This window comes from Sinohyriopsis cumingii, chromosome 19 (assembly GCF_028554795.1).
Source record: "Sinohyriopsis cumingii isolate HCF-2022 chromosome 19, ASM2855479v2, whole genome shotgun sequence".
Lineage (NCBI taxonomy): Eukaryota > Metazoa > Mollusca > Bivalvia > Unionida > Unionidae > Sinohyriopsis > Sinohyriopsis cumingii.
This window is the reverse complement of record NC_142979.1, coordinates 32,897,242-32,921,046: the sequence shown is the minus strand read 5'-3', so window position 1 is coordinate 32,921,046 and position 23,805 is coordinate 32,897,242. Positions and strand designations below refer to the sequence as shown.

General features: G+C 37.5%; 1 protein-coding gene across 1 annotated transcript in view; it reads left to right on the top strand.

Moving 5' to 3' along the window:
* LOC149775402 (uncharacterized) overlaps positions 1-23,805 on the top strand; it is a 48,953-nt gene that overhangs the window by 8,284 nt on the left and 16,864 nt on the right. The window contains exons 2-3 of the mRNA XM_089943840.1: positions 9,262-9,351; positions 15,405-23,253. Coding sequence (XP_089799966.1) covers positions 15,422-23,253 — 7,832 coding nt within the window. The 5' untranslated portion in view covers positions 9,262-9,351; positions 15,405-15,421. The remainder of the gene's footprint in view (positions 1-9,261; positions 9,352-15,404; positions 23,254-23,805) is intronic.

Sequence of the window (23,805 nt, the reverse complement as noted above, 5' to 3'; positions counted from 1 at the left end):
CACCATCTGTAGTCGATCTTGCACTGAGATGTCACATTAAAAAAAAACTAAAGAACAACAATCATTGGTGGCTGGAGAAAGAACATTAGAATAGAGTTTTATTCTGTCCAACTCCACACTGGTGACATATAAAGTCAGTAGGGCAAAACCATGTCTTCAGACCTTTTTATTTTTGTTTGTCATTTTCAAAAGGGGTGTCCACAATGACAAATCCATGTCCAAGTTCATCATATCCTAGGCTGGCTAATGTATTGGCAGATTCATTATCCAACAGGAACAGGCACCAACTAATACAGACGGAATGGTCTCCTGCTACTCCAGTTGCCTGAAGAGATAGATCTATTGGTGACAAGGTCGAATACCAAAAACCAGACATTTGTCTCCCAAGTTCTTAATCCAAAGGCCTCGATAATCAATGCTTTTTCTATTGATTTTAATGGCCAAATGTATACACCTTGGATTTCTGTGGTCATAAGGAAGCAGAAGAATTGGAGTGTCTCATATCCTGATGACTTCATTCAAATGGGAAATCACCAGGAATTATTCCTTCATCAGCTTTAAACAACAACAAGGGATGATCTTATTTAATTACATCCTAGGGAGAAAACAGTTTTCAGCAGTGGTGGAGTGAGATTGGCCCCTCCACCTTAAAGTCATATGACAAGGGAATATATTCTCACATTGGTGTGAACCTTTTATACCACAGCGGGCATCGATGCCTTAATAGCTAACTTCTATGGCTCTTTGAGGAGAAAAAGTAGTGTGACTACCTGCCTGTTCAGACTTTCCATTCAATAGTCACTGGCACACTGCGTTGCCATGAAATAGAGGATATTGGACATGTCAGTTTTTCTGTTTTTTTTTTGGGTTACACATGTCCCGTGACGTTAGATCTTTGCCCAAGTGAAAATCATAGGTACTAACCTGGCTGAACAAGACACAATTTGAACTGCTCTCAGGAGTTTTGTCGGTTCACATCTCTTACAATCATGCCTCCTGACTGCATTGGCGATTGGCATGCAGAATCTGCAAATACATGTCCAATTGGTAGAACTGGCTATATGCAGTTCTAACAAGATGGGTCAGTGTAACTCATGAGGCCACAGTTCGTTGATTGTAATTCCTGTATGCTGTGGACATTTCATCTCTAGGCCATCTTCAGGATCCAGTGTGAGCTCAGAAGTGGTTCTTAAGGAAGACTGTGCTGCTGTGTCGAGGGAGATCACACATCTTACCCTTACATAGGTAAGGGACAATACATCAACATGGTCACTTTCATCTTGGATACAGTGGTCTGGTCAATTTACATGTTGGACTAAGCCCTACATCAATGAATTTGCTTTGCACCACAGCTCACAAAGTGAGCAAAGTCATCCCAAACATTGCATACATGTGAAATTGTTCTTACTATTCAAGCCGTTTTTGTCTCAGATGTCATTCATCCTAAAGAGCTCAACTTTGTGTGGTGGGACCAATAGCAAATGTGCAAAAGATTACCTTCTCAGGTTGTTTGATACCTTTAGAAGGATGTGACTTTGCCATTTGCAGGAAGGAGCAGACTCTCCATCTGAAGGAGCTCCCATACATCTTTAGACTATTTTCTAGTAGTGTTATCTAGAAGTGGCATTTATTTTCAAGATGTCTAACCATAGAGAGATCATTCACATTATTCCTGCTGGTTTCTACTATTCGTCACATATACAGGAATACATTGTGTGCTGCATCGCTGTTTTTTGTTAGTCTGGTTCCTTGATGCTTATACTCTTTGCATTACTCTCTTCTAAAGGTGGTGCTCTACAGTTTCATATTTTGCATAGGGTTAGAATTTTAAAGAAAAAGAATTTCCCCAACTTTCCTCACTGGTTATACTGGCTATTTAAAAAAGACCTGCATATCTTAGGTATAATTCAAAGAACCTTTAATTCCCATTATTTTGGTTATGATTGATGGGTGTACTATGGGTTATAGAGTATACAGCTTGGCCTTACTCCAGATGTGCACCTTTCAAAAAAGTGCTAGTTCCACTTGGTGATTTTCACTTCCTGAACTTCAGAGGTAAATTGTACCTTTTTTTTACATTTTACATACATGTATTTGGTAATTCATTCATTGCACTTTCAGAAGCTGGTATTGTCTAGTCTGGCAAAATTCATTTTCCCTGTTTTAATAGCTGCTATGGATAGTGTACTTTAGACTAATTCAGGCTGATTTTTTTAGCACAAGGAAGCAATTATTTTAGTTAACACTATGCATAAATCATGTACAATTTCCAAAAGTACAATATCCAAAGAAATATCATCCACATTACATTAATGTAGCATAGAGGTATGCCAACATTCTCTCCATTGTGCATGTTTTAAATGCAAACAGTTTCACCTTACATACTTCACTCTCTCAAAAGTACATAATAACTGGTGAGCACCCCCCCTCCATAGTGGAAAACATCACAAGAAGCATTTTAATCAGGGAACCAGACTAGTTATTGTTTCAAATTCACAATAAAATAAGATTCCTTTTGTTTAAAAAAAAATATGAATATTTAGCTCGTAAAACAGCTGTCATTATTGAAAGTCAATTTTTTGTATTATTGTTATTATTTTATTAATTCAGGAATTACAAGGTACTACAAACTCCAAAACAAGCATCTCATTAATACAATGTATGTGGGAACCAGAATTTTATTTCATCAGTTACTATTTTTACTAGGATGTCTTTTAGTCAGTCTTTTGATCACATTTGTTAATGAGTATGCTAATTTAAGTCATTTTAATTATATTACGCTCACCAAAAATGTTATACGCCAAATTGTTCGATTGATCACTTGAAATGTCTAGACCTGACACTCGACATGGGCCACTAGCCATCACACAGGTTGGATTTGCATGCCTTTTAACTTTATTTATTCCAACCACATTTATTTTATACAAAAGACGTAATTGATGTGGTAATACAAAGAGGTCAGCTTTTGTCATTGCAACAAAACAACAAATACTTGTGCAAATCACCGCTGCATGGGTTTGAGTCTTGGTCTTGGTCAGTGTGGGTACATGAGAAGGCTTGCCAGTAGCTTCACGTGGGTTAGTGGTTCTTTCCAGGGGTTTCCCGGGTTCTTCCTCCACCATTTATAATGTCTGCCATGTAATGGCCTGTCTTTGTGCTGGAAAATGGGGTTAAACTTACAACAGCAACATTAACCTAAAAGGGCACATAAACATTAAGGCATCATGCTTTGATTTTTAATTTAATTGTTGGTGATAAAACATAAATGTAGGTGAACTTAATCATTAAAGTTGATATATGAATGAAATAACATAGATCCTTGTTTATGTCAGAATTAACACACAGCAATGGACAAATAAGGCATCACACATTAAAACTGTAACGATTAATCAGCCATACTCTTAATCATGCCGATTATTAGAACAATCAATATCGGCAGAAATAATCGGTGCCGATATAAACAAATTTCCAAAATATAAATTCATTCATAACATTCATCTTGAAATCAGAACTAAATAGTTGAAATTGAGGAATAAATATTTAATTTGAGGGTTAATTGAAAGACAATATATTCTTAAAAGTAAATATTTTTTAACATAATTGCTGTATACTACCGCTGATTGTTTGCACACAACAATCACAGCAGCCAACCAGCCAATGAGGCCTCTTATGGCTGTTGAACTTCCAGCATACACATTAGCAGATAGCTAGGCAGATTAGATAGCTAGCGAAAATTCTAACTACTACGAAACTGTGACTCTCTATAGTTAATCTGTTATTTAGCCAGTCCTGCAATGCTGCTAATCAACGAATAGTGGTCACACGCTGAAGCAGCTTAACACGGAATTATAAATATGCAGCATTGATATTAGCGCATCAACAACATTGCCCCTGGATACCCCAGTTGCTTCAGCTCACGACTGCATTGTGCGTGCATCCAGCCAGCCAGGTGGACAACTCAGTAGTAACTTACTTGATTTAAAACATTGTTTCAAGAGCGCGAATCGATTGGATTATTAATACTGACTAGCGATTGTACACTATTAAATATACTACTAAGCTTATGCGTAATGTCGACCTCAAAACACTCAAGTTTAGTCTGGAATTACTTCAGAGAAAATGCAGTTGACAAGTCAGAATCAAATTGCATACTTTGCAAAGCATGCATTTGCAGAGGTGGAAAGGATTCTAAAAATTATATGACATCAATTCTTGTCCAGCACTTGCGCTAAAAGGGCATCGTCGAACAAGGCCTGTTTCTGGCAGATAAAAAAAAATGAAAGGATGCTGCACAGTTAACCTCAGCAGCTGCAGCAACTCCTCGTACTCTGTTGATTCTATGCTGCACCGGAAGCAGCCAATTGCATTTGATGACCTGAGAACTATTAGTTGGCACAAAGCTATTGCAGAGTTCATGGCAGTAGATGTACAACCATTTTCCATTGTTGAAGACATTGGATTTCGACATCTGGCCAAGGCAGAATCGCGCTATAAAATTCCAAGTCGGAAGTACTTTTCCACTTCTTTGATACCTGGCATGCATAAGGCAATACAAAGCAAGGTGTGTGATTTAGTTTCTGCCCAATATGACCTTAGTTTAACCTCTGATGTGTAGTCAGACCCGTCCATTGGCGTAGCCTTATTGAGTCTTACGGCACACTTGCTGAGGAAAGACTTTTAGCGGAAACAGATGATTTTGAAACAGATGATTTTAGCAGCAACACCTCTTGATGTGATGAATCACACACAAGAGAATATTTGGCGAGCAAACTGGACAATTTATGCGAGGAATACAACATTCCCAAAACTCATATTCATGTTCTTCTGCTTGACGGATGTGCAAACATGTTTAAAGCAATGTCTGGCTGAAATTGACAGCATCACCTGTTTTGCACACACGCTGCAGCTCGTTGTCAGTGATGGCATTCTGTCGCAACGAGCTGTCAAAGATGTTTTGGCCATCTCGTGATCCATAGGCATCAAGTTCCGGCACTCCATCCTGGCACAACAGCAGCTCAAAGAGCAGCAGGAAAAATTGGGCGTTACCCATAAGAAACTTGTCCAGGATGACCAGACATGCTGGAATTCTACATACAATATGTTGGTTTTGTTATATGAACAAAAACAAGTCTTGGAGGCTTACGCTACTCTCCATGACCTGCCTATCCTTACAGACCAACACTGGGTCTTGGTTAACAATATTGTGGACATGTTAGGCCCATTTGCAGATATTACCAAGGAAGCAAGTAATAGCCAAACATAAGCATCCGTCATTCTTCCAATGCTGAAAATGCTTTGAATGTTGCTGGCTCAAGAGCATGACACAAGTCAAGATATTCAGACAATGCGCTGTGATATGTTGCATCACTGAACACACGCTTTGCTGACGTTGCCAGCAGCAAAAAGCTTGTTTTGGCCACCATGTTGGATTCACAATTCAAATATCACCTATTCAGGGAAAAATTACTTGTGACAAGGTCCAAAGAATGGCTTAGAGCAAAATGCATCATAGTTGCAACAGCTGACAAGCAGGAGGAATCCCCGACCAAATAAAAAGAAAAACTGAATCTGAAACAAACGCCACTGGACCATCAACATTGCGTCTCAGGGATTTGTTTTCTGTGGCCTGTTACCTGTCAGTACTGTCAACAAAACAACCCATGTGGATGATGCCGTTGATGCGATGCTTGAATTGTATCTGGCCATCCCTCTGTTGCCACAAGAAGAAGACATATGGCTGATGGAATGCTCACAGGTTTCAGTTCCCTTACTTGGCCAAATTAGCTAGACATTATTTGTCTGCACCAGCTTCAAGTGTTTCGAGCAAGCAGCTGTTTAGTGGCAAGGGCCAGATTCTTTCGGATCGTCATGGATCGTTATGTGGCGAGAAGGAAGAAATGTTACTGTTGCTTAAATACAACCTACCTCAACTAGGCTTTCAGTATCTGTAGTCTTAAATCATGCATATTATTAATTTTAATTATTATTGGGCTGTCGTTATTAGTCATTTCTTAGTCATTTATTAAAATCTAGTAATGGTGACCTACATAACTGCACATATGTTAAAAGACTAGCTTAACACATTTTCATTCATTTATATCTTGAATTGGCAAATCATAAGTTTTATCAGTGTTAGCTTTAAAGTTTTTCAAGTTTTATGTTTGTGTGATCGTTGTTTTCTATAATTAGCAATGTACTTCTTCTCCGGTTTCTGTTTTTGTATAGAAGTTCAAATTCACTTGCCGCATAAACAACCTTGTTATAACTCACATGGCAAAAACCTGCTTGCATTTCCCTAATAGGTTTATGTTTTTGAACCAGTCAATGTTATAAAACAAATAATAATGAAATAATTGGTATCATCAATTTTATTAATCGGATATGCGCTGTATCAGCATAATCTGTAAAGAGTAACATCGGGACAGCTTTATTACACATGACATGTGGTTGCATCTGGTTTGTGAAGCAGGGATTTTCTTATCATAACCACATACACTTTATTAATTACAACAATTTAATAGATATGATTGCAGATGTATGCTTTTATTATTTGTTTACTTACTCGTAGTGTCATACATTGGTTAAATACTATTTGCTTTGCTGCTTTTTTTCTTGTTTTCTTTTTATTAGCTGGAAATTGAAGGGGCATGAAATTGTACGTGTTCAGCTTTATAAAAGTACCTTGTGATCATTGCAGGTCTACTGCGCTTAGTTTTTGGGTTTTACTTGTGTATGGTGTTTACTTATGAACTCGTTATTAATTTCCTATTTTTTATAAAAATATTTTATCAAAATGGAAAAGCAAGTTCACAAACGCAAGTTGTTCTCTGCACTTTGCGCAATGATTAGTATAGTAGTTTCTTTCGATATTCACAAAATCTGAAGTAAAAGTTGCATGCATTCTGTTTTGATTGTTAATTATTCTTGCCGTAGTCGTTACAACAAATTGGAAATTTGCAATGGGTAAATGTACACGGAAACACATAAGAAAATTTTAGCAGTATGAAATTTGTATAGACACTGTTCATAGACATTGGAGCATAATGAACTGTACATGTGCTAGGTCTTTCTTAACCTAATTTTGCTCTTAATTTTTCCCATTGAATTTAGACACATAATGATCTGTGGCAAAACGATTTAATAGTTTAAATATGTACGCAATTTTTGCAATGGAATTACATGTATTATGGATTAATTGCAAGCCTCAACGGTACTATATCAGACGGCAAGTAATACTCTGTTCATGCCATATATTAGACGTTGAATTCAGACAATGATCTGGGATAAAATTAGTGAATATTTTAAATCTGTGTGCAATTTTTCAATTGAATTACATGTATTATGAATGAACTGGATGGCATGATAGTAAATGGTGTTGATACCCTATTCATCATATACATCATATTCATCATATTCATACCCTATTCATCATATACATTAGACATGAATACATGTATATGTGCCAACAAGTTTTTCTCTGAGAAAAAGTAAAATAGTGTTAAAAAACCCTGCATTAATGTGATCCAATTTTTGTAAAACCCCAATTTTTGCATTATAGCGGGGTTCCACTGTATATTGTAGTTAAAGAAGATGATATTTTATACAAATCAATTTTAATACATAATTGTTTAAAGAATAATAAATAATTACAAAATAAGTAAAACTGAAAAAATTTTGTCTGTTTATTCCTGGCATTTTAATGGACATTGAGCCACTTCATCATGTTGCTGGTGGGACTCTAATTACTTTTCCAAATTAAGAGTCCTGGACTCCAAGTTTTAAATTCCTAGTGAGACCGATACTCTTAATGCAGAGCACCTAGTAAGACAGCAGCTAGTACCATTTTTATGTCTTTGGTATGTCTTGGGCAGGGTTCGAATTCATGACCTGCTGCATCCAATTTGGATGTGCTGATCCCTTGGGGCTCATTTAGAATCACTTTTGTGAAATCACATTAAAGTTAGGGCGATTCGATGAAAAATTGTCTCAAAAAAGCAATTTATTGTGTGATAAAGCACATTTTTTCGACGCATTGTTTCTTTATTAAATGACTCCTATATTCAGAAAATTCTCTTGTGTTTTTTATTCTGAAGAAGAGGTCAAATTCTGCCACCCCTGCAGTGACTCGTAATTTTCAGTTGTATTAATGGATCCTGAGCATTCAGTAAGCCATTTATGAGCTGTAGCACAGTACTTACGTTTTGGTTTATAAAATTGTGTAATATCAAGTTCCGTTGGTGTTCAGATATCAGTTATTTACACTAACTTATCTTTACAGAAAGTCTGCAGCCATGTATCGTTTATATTGGTGCCATTTTATGGGAACGATCTTGCCTATAGTCAAGTCACTTATTCTGGAAAATCATTTGCCATTGAGATGATTGATCAGTGATTTGTTCACATCGTTTTTTCAATCATTTTGAAAGTGTTAGAAAGATAGAAATGAGCATAAAATTGTTTGATATCTTTTGCCACTGCCTAAAATTGAGTTAACCTTTGTAGTTTTCTTCAAATAAAATACGAATGTGATTTTCTTTTGACAGTAGCATGTGCTGCTGCTTTATAAGCTCATTCAGGAAGGCAAACCACTAATGCAGAAGGTATCTGTGGTGCCACCTGTGACATGAGTGGCAGGATTATGAGGCTGCTGCATATACATGCAGACACATGGCTCTCTGGATTCTTCAGTACAAGTGTGTGGCAATCTGATTATGATCACTGTATGACTATGAAGGAATGTTTTTCTTTCAGACGTGATTGTAGCATTCATTGAGGGATCTAAATAAAAATCAAAAAGGCCATTGTAACATATTTGTTTTTAGCCCCAGTGTCCTTGTCACAAAAGATTATTCATATCGAATAACATTTTAAACAGTCTAAACAAGTTTTAATGGAGACTTGTGGGACTTCTTTGCAGTGAGAAGCATTTCCATCTAATAATTCTCAATGATAGTTCCTTAAGAACCACAGTCAGTTTTTATTATTAATGACATTATACTCATTAAAATACACTGATCAATTAGTTATAAGTGCAAGGTGTACAAAGACTTGGAGTACAGGAAAATATTGCTCTGATTTTGTGTTCCAGCTTCTATAAGTCATTAAAAAATTACTTGTGTGGGTGTCCGACAGTAGCATTGTTGTGTTCTTTTGTTTTAAAGTAACAATAGCTCATGCTGCTTGTCATACAAATTCTGGTTCGTGACATTTAGAAATGTAAACATGACAGAAAATGCAAACTGCACTTGTTTTTTTTTTCAGTGAGAAGTCTATATGGAATAAAAGATGTAGTTGGCCAAAAGGAATACATCGCTTATGGCTTGGTCCCGGACAGAAAAGCAGGCAATTTAGGTAAAACATTGTAAAAGCTGTGATTGCCATTTGTGCATTTACTATGAATTTACTATTTCTCACAGGGTACCAATTTTCATGGGTTGCATGAAATTACAGTAAATTTTAGAAGACTCGACAAATACTAATCCTGCTGTGGAATCCAGTGAGTGCAAGTATTGATAAAAATGATATTTTTGTGTGTGAAACCATGGAAATGTGTACTCAAATAAATAAATGAAATCACATGTTTTGGTATTGTATACGGCTCCTCACTCATCTGTCTGCGTGGGTTTGAGACTTGGGCTCGGCCAATGTGTGTACGTGAGAAAGCTTGCCAGTTGCTTCTCGTGGGTTGGTGGTTCTTTCTGGGGTTTTCCATGGTTCTTCCTAGACCATTTATAGTGGCTGCCATAAATAGTCCATCTTGTGTTTAAAAATTGCATTAAACCCTATAACAACAACAACAGCTATTCCTCACTGTCATTGCCAAGATCCTGTTCTTTACTGTAATCATATACTCGACACTGTTCATGCTAAGATGCTTACACTATACAGCTGTTCTTTACCGTTAACATTTCTGAGAAAAGATATAATTTTCCAATCGATTTCATGCAAGTTTAAGTCGTTATAACATGGTTTAAAGTTTCTAGGCCTCCTGGTTAGCGACTATTATATGCCACTACCGCATCATGGTGGCGGCAAAATTCTGAATTTTCTAGCTGCAATTGCTCTGACCCCATACCCCAACGTAAATGTCCAAAGGTGAAAAATGGGGTGGAATATTCAGAGAAAATGGACTGCTATTTGTTATAAGCCAAATGTTTAGTCCAAAAAGTTGAATCTCAAAGCAAAACTTTGATGCGAAACTATTACACAGTGGCATGTAGCTTGAAACTTTGGTTTCAGGTCTTAAATAGAATGCAGGAGAAATGGGAAATTGTAGTCCCTTTTATTATATATACATTTACAAAATGATACTAGCCCCTGTATCTACACAGGTTTGGGGACTGGTTTATTGAATTACAAGAAAAGTGATTTGTCAGAAAATTCAGTCCTTGTTTATGCAACAGTATGGTATAGTTTTGAAGGTCTTTTGTTAAAATTTAAATCAACCATTTTGTAAATATTGAAAAAGTGAATAATTTTTAATTGTCTTAAGGAGTTTAGGTTGTTTGAAGAATCTTGTTTGGGATTTTATTGGCATATATATATTCATGGTCAGACTTTATTTAATCAAAGATTATAATACATGTACTTTGCTTTTTTTTATTCTGTTTTTTTTCTTCATGCTGTGATTGTAAATGTTAAATTCGTATAACATACATATATATTTATTGTGATAGAATTCTTTAGAATTAAAGGTTTGAAAGGAAACAAAACTAATTTAAGTTCATTATGTTGTTTCCACATAGCAACATAGAGCATGGCAACAAAGTAAAGTTAAAAATTTTATTCTGCACATTGAAATGACACTACATGCCAAAATATAGGAATATAGTCTTAACTTGTTTCGTGCGATACATTTATTGGTTTTGTACATGATCATCTTTTCTGACTTAGATATTTTGGAGGGTCTTGAAAGAGAAAAGTCTTTAGATTTAAAAAATGCATATTTTATGATCTAAAATTTATTTTAATTCCATTTAATAATGGTCATATGTGAACCTTGAAGAAAAAAAAATTAATCTAGGAAATTACCTGGAAATTTATCTTTAGAAAAGCATGGGAACCATGTAATTACATGCTGCTATTATTGCATTGCTTGTCTTTTCCTGTTGCTACTCCCAAGTCCTCAAAGGTTATTCTTGCTAGTTAGTAATTTCTGGTGCGGAACAAAAAGAAACCTGGTCCTGGTTTGTTGTGTCCCATGGGTACTTAATGTTTCTTATTTTCTTTCTCTATCCTTACTTTTCTTGTATCTGTGTCCCTTGTTAATGCATTTTAGTTTCTCATTTGCAAGAAATACATCTATTAGTAAGTGGTGCAAGGGTAAGTATAACCTACCAAATTCTTGTTCTGGTTCATTGTTTATTTAATGCATTTCCTTTCAGTGTTCAGTATTCCTCAAGGTGTAGGCAAATGCAGTCATATAAAGACTGTGTGGGTGGCACACCTTACCTGTTCAGCTTGTACTGTGCGTATGCCTGAAACAGTTGTCCCATTTGTTTCTTTGACCTGATGAGCTGTGGGACTTCACAAAAATTCATTGTGACTGCTGAGACTGGCAATTTCCTCTTCATCACTTGAAGATCCTCCTTCTGTTCTCAGGTGGGGTTTGTGGCACTTCCTGATTTAAGAAAGTCACTAACTCCTGTAAGGGAGGGGTTCAAGGCTCTTTACAGTGTTTGGAAGATGCCCACTTTCTCAAGGGTGGGTTTGCTGACACATGGGAAGGAAGATCTCGGCTCTGGTGAATAAGGGATCCATGGCACTTGCAGAGAGAGGAAGTTGCCAGCACCCGGTAACAAGCACTACATTTCAGATGCAATAGGAACATGGTTTTCTTGCTTGAAGAGACCTGTATATAAGTATAGAAGATCTTCAGTGTAGTCTTATTGCCAGAAGAGAGAACCCATGATATGGTGGTCTTCATCAGGGTTGGCAACCTACGGCATGCATGCCACGAGGTGACACATTGAGAGGTTTTGTGTGGCATCCAAAGGGCAGCTGGAAATCTTGATTTTAACTGTTACTCTCTTACTGATGGCACACTCGTTCATTCTGTAATTAATCTGGAGAAAAGTAACACACTAAGTCAGATAGGTTGCCAACCCCTGGTCTTACATCATCTGATCAGTTCATTTGTGCCCTTCCAAGAGTTCTCTTTTCATTCTGTCTTTATGGCTTTATGGATTCTCCAACCAGCAAGTCCTAGATCTTACCTGCCTCATTCTGCTTGGTTATTGAGGGAAAGGGACAAGAACTGCCATATGCCACATTTTGTGGTGGGGTGGGGGCAATGTTTGTCAATCCCTTTCTTGAGGGAGATAGAGTGTTAAAATGGACTAGTTCTGCTCCATTTTTCCAGGAGGAAAAAACCTAACATAGTCCTACTTTGCTCAAGTGCAAAGACAGGATGATGAACTGTCAATTTTTGTGTTTGCAGATGAGTTCCAAGAAAAATATGTCACTGAGTGCTTGTAATACATTAGGTTTTTCTTTCCCCCACCCAAAATGTCAGATAACAAGAGGAGGTCAAGGGGATACTTGTGACCTTTCTATCTGTTTGGAAGTGTGGAACCTGATCCACTGAAATGTTTCGAAGGAATCACTTTCTGCCATATTCTAGACAAGAGGAATATTCTTGTGGACAATTTGTCTAGGCAGGGATGAGCAGTCCTCATGGAATTTTCTTCACACCAGCTTGTAGCACAATTTTAATCGGGGGGGGGAGGGGGACCAGTGGTTGACTTATTATAACAAGGCTGAAAAAGATGCCTCATTATATCTCATCAGTGGGGGCCCCAAGTGGTCTAAAGCGCTCTCCATTACGGATCACTGCCAGCTCACCTCTGTCTGCGCCGGTTCAAGTCTCGGATTCAGCCAGTCTGGGTATGTGAGAAAGCTCACCAGTAGCTTCTCGTGGGTCGGTGGTTTTTTCCGGGTTTTCCTGGGTTCTTCCACCATTAATACTGGCCGCCATGTATAGCCTATCGTGTGCTGAAAAATGGCGTTAAACACAACAACAACAACAACAACAACAACAAAAATCTCATCAGTGCCAGTCCAGATGGCATTGGCACTGAGCTCCTTCAGTCTGAGGTGGGATCAACTCTGTACCGACACATCCAGCTTTTCATGATAATCCCGCAGGTTTTTCACAAAGTGAGGACTTTTAGAACATAGGTCATCCTAATAGCCACCCTGTGTCCCCAGGGATATTGGTTCATTGATCTTAGCCTGTTGGTTTATGATCCAAGGGAGTTACTGCTGAGGATGGATTGGATGCTGTGGTACAGGGGACCCATCATGCCTAGTACCTGTTTAATTCTCCACCTTCACACCTGGCTGATATGAAATTTTCTACTTGCCAACATAGGGTTTGAGCAAGGTTGCCTAATGCAGCACTAAGGTTAGATAGCATTCAGATTTTCTGTAACTGGTGCAGTAAGAAATGTATTGATCGTAACAGCCCATTTGGAACAGCAGTTACAGATTTTCCTTTTCTTATTGATAAGATTGCACAGTATCCACCATTATGGACTGTAGAGCAGCCCTCTCTAATAATACTTAAGTTCTCTTTGGGTTCCACTATAAGGTCAGCACCACACAATTCAGAACTGATCATGTAATTTGAGTCCCAGAGATGAGTCTCTTGCTTTTTAATGCCAGGATGGATCTTTTTTTGTTCTCTGGCCATTTTCTGAAACTTCCTTGAGGACTTGCTCCTGAAACAATCATCCTTCCTTTCCTGACATTCACGAGGAGTAGGTTTGAAATTCATACTGTGTCAGTGGAAACAGTTTGTTTATTTTTCATTGGTAACTGTGGTTTCATGTCTCTTCTTTGCCATGAATTCACAAGGTTCAGTCGATCCTATTCATTGAAATCCAGTCCGTTTCATCTGTGATTAAGATGATCAAGACAGACTCCTGTGGTCAGTTAGAGCAATATGTCTGTATCTATATCAAATTAGAAAAGGGTTAACCATAACCATCTTGGTACCCTTTACATTGGCATGATCTAGCCAATAATGTTAAACCAATGCTCACCCCCCAATTTTTTTTGTAGACCATTAGCCTTAGTCCCTGCTGGGAAATTCAGCAACACAGTATTGGGAGGTAATGTATTGCTGTTATATAAAAAAAATTTAAATATTTTTTTTCTCATGGCAATGGGGTTGGGCTGATTTTAATTCTGTAATACTTACTGCTTTCATTGCCACATGTCCTCCTCCCTGCCCTCTCAGATGACCTTTCATCCTTGGTCAAAGTAAAAGAAGAATGATATTCCACTTGTCAGAAGTCGGAAGGATCAGAATGGGATATTGTTTGTATTTTTTTTAATATTCTGTGCCTCCATTTTTTAATTGAACTTGAAGGGGAAATAATTTCTTGGAGGACTGGTGAAGGAAATGTATAGGAACATAATATTAGTAGGTACAGTTTAGATAAGTAAAACTAGCTTATCCTCTCCAAAAACTATTTTACTACAGTTTGAAATAGTATTGGGTTGAAGCTGCTGTTAGGAAGATTGGAAAGTTTTAGAAGTGCAGGGATCGTTTTGGATACCCACCATCTCCTCCCAAGAAAACGATCCCATTGTGTTTTGATGGACTTATGGTCCACTTGCCTTTCTGGATCAATCAGATTGAGTTTTTACTCTCAGTAATGTAAGGTCCCAGTCTGATGTGTCAAGCAAGCCTAATTTTGACACATGAGCAAAACAAATGACAAACGTTAAGTAGTTTTATAAGGAAAACACTAAAAATATATCAGCTAAATCTATTTGTTTGAGTTCTTGCAAATCAATGATGGCCTATCCAAGGAATATTGCTGGATGTTTACTTGAAATGTAAATGAATGCACACAGTAATTGGGATTTACCAATTAATTATGCATAATCTGTATATATAATCTACTTGCAGAACCTTCAATTAGATTTAAAGTTAAAGGGTAAGTTGCCAAAGTAGGCAAGAGGTTTTTGGTACCTCTTGCAATGGGGATACAGGTTTTATATTTTACAGTGGCTGGGTGTAAAGTAAAAGTAGCCAGGTAAATCAATTATCTCCTGGCTGATAAAGGAAACCTTGCTACTTGACTTGCAATGATAATGTACTCTGGAAAAGCACATGAAAGCATCCACATCCCAATCTTTACATGGTAAAATCTGTCCCAATGACATATGTGCTCCAAGGAATTATACAAGACACGTTTTATGGTACTTTTACTCCTGATACTGTAATTGTCTTAATCAGCTTAATTTTGTTATGGGCTGAATGAGGCAGTCCCTCTGGTATCAGCTATTTTAGTCTTTATCCATAATCAGAAACAAAGTTAGCGTGAGAAGAAGATAAAGCTTGTTGTTGTATATTGAACAGTTCTGTTTGCATGTGGCTTTATCTTTTTCAGTTTAAAAGCCTGCCAAGATGGATGATGGTAATGCAGTGCTGAAAACTTCAGAAGGATCAACAGAGATCAAGTCTGAGCTAGGGTCTTCTGGCACAGAAAATATGAAAGAAATTTCAGGGATTTTGTCTAACCAAACAAAATCGCAGCATGGCTCTCTGGATGAGCAGCAGAAAGTTGAATCAGGAGGAAGCTTGCCAACTTTGAATACTACCTTATTGTCAGGTATTTTAAAAAAGACTGATACATGGAGTGGTGAGGTTGGAAAGGAAACTGACTCTGATTCTCAGCATGAGTTGGTTATAGATTTGGCAGACAGTTCAGAGGATGAAGAAAGTGTAGTAAAAGTTGTAAGTGAGGAAAAGAGGCAGATAGGCATTTCAGAAGATGGAAAGCCAGTTCTAAGTGTAGTTGGATTGCACAATGGAAAAGAAAAGCTGGATGCTGATGCAGCCAAAGACTGTGAGAAGTCATCCTTGGAAAATGAAGTGAATACTATAGATGAGAAAGATTTCAGTAAGGTGAAGGATGAAAGTTTTAAAGACACGCTTAAAGAAATGAAAATGGTGATAAAGCTACCCAAACCACCAAATAAAAGCAGCTTTATCCAGAAAGCAACAGACGAAGATCATATTCTTCATGTGTCAGAATCTAGTGAGTTGTCCACAAAGGATTCAGGTGACTATAAACAGGGACCTGTAGAAGTTAGTTTCATCACTGATAATGAAGTGGATAAATCTAAACAAAAGATACAAGATAAAACCCTGGGTAAAACTGTGAGTTGGGACAAGATGGGTGTCAACAGGTGCCCAAACTGTAAGTTTACAACTGATAGCAAATCACTATTTATGAATCATACAACAACTTGTATCAAACCGCAGGGAGAAATACAAATTACCATCTCATTGAAAAATAACTTGTATGGATGTGATTCTTGCAGGATAAAGTGGTCGAAACGAGCAGATTTTGAAGAACATGTTATATGTCATCTGATAAGCAACCCTTATAGTTGCATAAACTGTAAAAGAAGTTTTGCCAGTCGTAAAGTGATAGAAATTCATGCAAGAAAAGACCATCCAGATGGTGAGAGTAAATGCATGCTATCAGGAACAAAAAAAGCAAAAAAAGTAGTGGATCAGTTAGAATCATTAGGATATTGTAAATTCACTGGCAGATATATTGTTCCAAAATGTGTTACAGAGATGCAGGAGAGAGGTGTAGAGAATACAAGAGTGTCATATGAAAATAGATCAGCCATACCACCTGTAAAAAGTGGAAGCTTGGAAAAAAAATCACAGCAAAACTCCACATTCAGCTATACAGTTTCTGCTAGTAATAGTCTTCCACAAAATAAGGTACAAACTGTTATTACAACAACATCTTCAGGAACATTAGCTGTTAAATCATCAGTTCCTTTCATCACAGTATCACAGGTCCCAATCACTCAACCATCTAGTGCATCAAATACATCAGCTTCTAACACTTCAAGGGTTGGACAAGTTCGACCATTTGTAAGAGACTTTACAGAATACAAAGCACCAATAAGCACTACTGCTAGTAGAAAAGAACTTCCCAGAGCAACTGTCAGTACTCAGCCTGTTCTTTTGATTCCAGTTCAGTCTTATGGATCTGTTCCTTCAAATGTATTAGTTCCTTTGCCACAAGGAAGCATTTTGCGACCAGTGACATGTGGACCAAATCTCTCCGCACCATTTACAGGGACGATATCAAATTCCTCAGCACCCAGAATTTTGATCCCCACTTCTTCAGCATCATTGCCAAATATGTTGCTGCCACTCCAAAGTGTTGGTGGAACTGTGATGCCAGTTCAAGGAAATGTTCATGTTGTTTCTTCAGCTAGTAATCTTAGAATGCAGACTACTCCCGCTCAGCTGATAGGTACAGCCTCAAAACCTATTTCATATACACAAGCTATTCCAGTAGGAGCCCAAGTTCAGCTGACATCTTCAGCTCCAACATCATTGTCAGTGGTAACAACACAAAGTTCAGTACAGGGATCTTCAAGTGCTGTTGTCATTCCACATACTGTTACACAGATTGCAGAAAATGGCACAGTGAGCACTACATTGCCTAAAGTAGTATCTGATTTTGTTGCAAATACAGCCTTTGAGAAAACAAAAGCAAACAGCTACACCATAACTCCAACTGCAAAAATGCAGTCAATAACCCCAGAAGTATGTAAGAATGATACTTCAGGCCCAAAGTCATGCCCACGAAAATTCCTTTTCCGAATCAAGCCAAGCCATGGATTTATGTGTGAAGCATGTAAAAAATACACTAAAGAAGAAAACACTTTCAAGAAACATGTCTGGGAACATTTTCATCAGGAAGGAATGACATTGTGCAAGCAGTGCAATTTCAGAGAAGGTGATAAAAGAAAAATGCAATGCCCGCTTGTTGCAGATGTTGTGAAGAGTCTGAAACAATCTTGTGCAAATCAGACTGGACAGCCTTTGGATGCAAAAGACCAGGAAACTCCCAGGGATGCAACAGAATTGTTAATTACCATCAGTGATGATGAGGAAGATAAACATACAGAAGATTCAGCTACTGGAATGCCATTGGAGAGAAAAAATGCAGCTGAATTGGTGCAGGGAAAGAAAGGCAGAGATGATGGTCCAGCAGTAATTGTAATCGATCAAGAGGCATCTGAAGAAAAAGAAATGCATATCCAGATAGAATCAACATACAGTCTAGCCAAGGACAATATTGAAGAATTTGATAGATTAAATGAAGATGGAAAAATTGGTGACGTAGCAGTTGGGTCTGATTCCTCAGAAGACCAGTTAAAGATGCAGAATAATGAGCCAACCATGCAAGAATTTGATGGTGCCATTGACATTGATGATGAACATCTCAAAAACAATGAGGAAGAAATAAAAACTTCATCAAAACCTAATGAAGATAGTCAGATAATGGCTGCTGTTAGAACGGATTTGTTAATCACTGAAATTGTGACAAAGGTAATGACAAACGAAAGTCCAGAAATTCTTAGTATTCTTAATGATTCTGAATATGTTAAAGCATCAGGAACAGAAAACATGTCTTCACTTGTCAGGGGTGTAGACAGTGAAGGTGATGAGATTGTAGATGTTGAAACTGCTGAGATATGCCAAAATTCTGTAGCTGATAAAATTGAGTCACATCAAGTACCGTCTTTGCTTGATTTTTCCCAGAAAGTTCCCAGTAGAAGAAGCAGTAAAGATGACATCATAGCACTAAGTAAGGAAATTTTTGAAAAGCCTAAGGAATCAGTAAGACAGCTAAGTACTTCATTTTACAAATGTGGCTTTGAACAGTGTTCTTTCGCATGTTTTGTGTCACAGAAGTACAGAGAGCACCTAACAATATATCATCATGGAGAATCCAACTATAGGTGTGACCATTGTGGACATGAAAATTATTCGGAGGATAGTCATTATCGCCACATGTTCAATCATGCCAGTGCTAAAGCATTTGAACTTTATATCTGTCCCTTCAAAGGTTGCAAGTGTAGCACCAACCTTCTGCAAGTGTTTAAACATCATTTGGAAACGATTCATCCAAAAGAACAAGGTTTCAAGTGTCATTACTGTCATCAAGCTTTTTCATCAGTCCAGGCAGTGATTGCCCATTTCAGGGAAAACCTGTTACAGTTCATAAGCTGTCCATTCTGCACTTTTAAGTTTGGAAGGAGAAGCAATGTTTTGAAGCATGTGAGGCATTCCCACCCAGATCGTCCAAAACAGATTGTGGTCACTTCTCAGTTGATATGCAAGGAAAGACTTCAAAACAATTTCAAGGAGAAAGATTTTATTATATCTCCTGTGATTGGAATGGATAGGTCCTATGCTACACCTGATGCAGATTTGGCCAGTGAAAGTAATCAATATGATGCACAAAAGGATCTCACAGAAAATATCAGAATAGAGCCTAATCAGTTTGTCAAGTCCAGAATAGATTTATCATTCATGCAGTCAAATCTGGTATCGGCGGTATCTCAAGGTAAACAGTCCGAGTCCTCTAGGTCATTAAAATGTGCTCATTGTACATATCTAGCATGGAATACAAATTTTCTTGCATTGCACCAAAAGGTTCATCAGCATGAACCAAATAGAGAGATGAGATTTTTGTGTCCCTGTTGCCCACAGGCAACCAGTAACTTTGGAAAGTTAAAAAAGCACATATCTAATCATATTGGACAACACAAAGTCAAAGTTTTTACATGTGTTACCTGTGGTTTCCATACTAATCAAAGATCCCATATTATTGACCATTTGAAAGACGCTCATTATGAAAGGTCAACCTACACAGAAAGGGTTGAAACAATTAAAAGTACAGAGTTTTCATGCAAGTTTTGTGAATATAAATCTAGAAGATCAGAAGAGATAGCATTGCATGAAAGTGCTATCCATGTGCATGAAAATTTTGTCCCTGAGGATTTGGGCATTTCAGCATTACAAGACAATTCAAAGAAATCTTTGAAATACCATTGTCAGTATTGTCACCTACAGTTTAAACACAGGAGCATTTTAAGAGAACACTTGGAAAGTAACCATAGTGATGTTCAGTTCAAGAACCTCGTTACTTTTCAGTGTAAACTATGTGACTTTGCATCGACACAAAAGAATTTGGTTTTGAAACACAGTCTCAGGAAACATTCAGGGAAAGCCGCTCGCATAATCAGAAAAGTTGAGAACATAGATGAAGAAGTAGAGTTGGATGACACATCAGGAATGCCAAATTCTTCAAATGTCCCTGATGGCATGACAATTTACCTATTTCATTGTGATTTTTGTTCATTCAGTACAAATTCATCAAGTGACCTTGAGAGACATGTTTCATCACACCACAATAGAGAAAACTGCCTACTGAATTCTGATGTAAATGAATATTCAGGGCCAAAAGAGGAAGTACCTATTCCGGATGGAAATATATATAAAATACCTTTTCAGTGTCCAAAATGTCCATTTAACAACAGAATTCGGATCAATGTAATGAGACATATAAAAAGACACCCTGAATTGGTACCAGTAAGGGAAAGCAGTATAGCTCCAAGCAGAGAGCATGATGTTAAAAGACCTTCAGTTGCTCGAAAGTCAACAACAGTGCGAAAAAGCATCATGAAGGCGGATGCTTTATCTCACAGGTCTAACATGCCAGATTCATCTTATAATAACATGTCACAAGACAATGTGGAGAATCCATTCACAATAGTCAAAGCAAATGTTGCTGAACTTGACAAGAAACCTTATCCCTTAATGACTGAAGAAAGTGCTGCAGAAAAGTATCGCATGGGTGAAGAGTCCCTGGATGTAAAGCTTTCACCTTGTTTTATTCATAAAGGGCCAGAGAAGGGTAACAAATGTAGAATATGCAAGAAGATAATTGCAAAGAAATATGTTCTCCATAGACATATTTTGGAACATTTACAAATAAATTTCTTCAAATGCCAATATTGTGAACATGGAACTTTGGAACAGACAATGTTATGTGCACACATTCACAAGGATCATCCTCTAAAGTCACTAACCTTTCAGAGTATTGCAGCAAAAGATGTTGACATCCTCATAGAAAAGAAGATACATGCCCTTGAATTGCAGGAATCAGACTCAGAAGAAGAATCAGAAAATTTGCTGCAGAACGATGAGGAGAATGAGAAGGTCTTTATACCATCATTCCCCAGTCAGATGTCAGAAACATCACAGCAGTCTGATCATTCAGGTCACATTGAAAACCAATCAGCCTTGAATAGCAGGAGGGAAGATTTGGTTTGCAAAATATGCAACTATGAAGCAACCACATCTTATTTCTTCAAGCTTCACTTAGATTGCCATGAAGAGGACAAGGAAAAGCGTTTTGGTTGTTCATACTGTGGATATAAAACTAACATAAAACGTGACGTTTCCAGACATATTGAAAAGCGACACGCAGGACGATCAATAAGAATAAGAACATACGGCAATGTTTCTGTGACAAAGCAGAAGCAGCCAGAGTCATCACAAGTCAATGAACAGCTCGTTACTGAGACAAAAGAGCAGCCATCTCTAGACAATAAAGAGTGTTCTTCAGGTGTCTTATTGAAATGTTCACAGTGTCATTACAGATGTACCGACTCATTTGTCATGTCATGTCATGAGGAAAGTCATCGACAAAAGGCTGAAAAGAAATTTGGTTGTTCTTCCTGTGGATACAGAGCAAATCATAGTAGTAATGTCAGGAGACACATAAGAATGTGTCATCCAGATAAACCAATGACTGTTCTTTTACTCTGTATTTCCAGCAGAGATAGTGAGAGTAAAATAGTTGAAAAGAAAGAGTTAGATGTTAGTTTCAAGACTGAACAAAATGCAGGAAATAATAATACTGATGCCATTAACAAAATAACAGAAGATGATGGCAAAAATGAAGTACAAAATGACATCATGGGTTCCACTCCATACCAAATTAGGGTGACATTCAAATGTAAAGAATGTGGAGAAAGACGTGAAAGTAAAAGTGGCATGTATAAACATTTTACAAACAGTCAGTGCAAAAAACCCTGGCATAAATGTGATTACTGTGCATTCACAAGTCATGCCAAATCTGCCATTGTTCAGCATACTAAGCTGAGACATCCAGGAATAAGGATTTCAATGACACAACTTCCACTGTCATGCAAGATTAGAAAAATAAAATGTCCAGTGAAACATAAAATGTCTGGTCAAGTTCAAGAAGTAAAGATTGATACGAGTTCTGAGATGAAGGAGGTAAGCAAGGTAGGTTCCACTGCAGAAGGAATATCACACAGTGTTAACCAGGCAGAAGTGGAAACTGATCTAGTTTCTGAACTCTCCTGCTACTTATGCCATGATTTCAAAACAAGCTCTCATGTTAAGATGCAGTTTCATCTTAATACAAAACATGGAGGCAAAACACTGTTTTGTATGGAATGTCCATTCAAAACATCTTTATTCAAACACATGTTAAATCATTGCAGGAATGACCACCAGCAAAGTCTAGTCCGATATAGTTTGAGGGCGAAGACCACACATGATGCCCAAGTATTGCCGCGCAAGCCGAGACCTTCAGTTGAGAGCCATGGATCTACGCAAAGTAGTTATAGTTCAAAAGTGTCCGAGTCCGATGATATTTCATCATACAGATGCTGTTTATGTGAATGGGAAGGTAAACAGATTGGAAAATTGAGAGGACATATGTGCACTCATTTGAATTACAAGCCTTTTGTTTGCAAATACTGTGGTGCTCGAGTCCAGTATTTAAACAATGTCAAGAGACACATTGTGACTGTTCACAGTGGTAAGGATCTTAAATACACTGTTCAGAGAGATGAAGGCATAGAAGCAAAGCTTGAAAAATTGTTAAAGAAGAGTAAACTGCTTAGCAAGTTGCCAAAGCTAAAAACAGTGGAGTGGCAAAAGGTAGCAAAGAAAGAAGATACATACTACTTGTGTAAGAAGTGTGAATACAGGACTGACAGAAGGAAAAGAATTGTTGAGCATTATGAACTAAAGCACGGTATCCGAGTTTTAAATGTACCTGATAGAAGGAAGCAGAATGGTGCCGCTCAAACAATGAGATCTCCAGCGAAAATTCCATTACAGACAGAGACTAAGGACATCCAGCCACTGAAAGAGATGAAAATGGACACAGGAGCCCCATTAGAAAACTCGATGTCAGTTGCCTCACTGAAATACAAAGTTGGTCTTGATCCAGAAACAAATCAAAGACTTTTTGAATGTGTCAAATGTTCATACAAAGCAGTTGCAAAGAAGAATCTTCTTAACCACATGACATCTCATGGAGTGAGGAATTACCAGTGCATGTACTGTGACTACTCAGCCAAGCTCATGTAAGTATTTAAATTTGAAAACATCAGTACACTTCTAGGAGAAAAACGGCTCTCATTTATTGAACCTCTACTAAGGTCTGCTGCCAATATCCAGTAAAGCTTTTTACTTTTGGGTCCAGAATGGATGGTCTTGATCTTGAATAGCATTTTCAGCATGTCTTACCATTCTCATTTTCTTCTTTTAAGAATCATTGGTGTAGATAATTCAGAACGAAATTTAAATCAAATGTAAAGTTTAGTAGCAAGAATATATCACCTACTACTGTTGCATTGGTTTCGTTTTCCAGGACTCGCATCCTAGCCAACCATTACACCGTAGGTGTAATCATTATGCTTTTTTTCACTAAATAACGCCTTGCATGCAAATGTATTTGGATTGCACATTTTCGGTATGTCCCCCTCCCCAAAAATTTAAATATTCTTAATGTTTTTAACATCCCATTAATCTTTCAGGCTGTATTCTAGAATACACGGCTTCTACATAACGACAGCATAAGAGTACGCTTGACCATAGCCTTGCATGCACTTTCCTAACAGTAGTATGTTCTATTT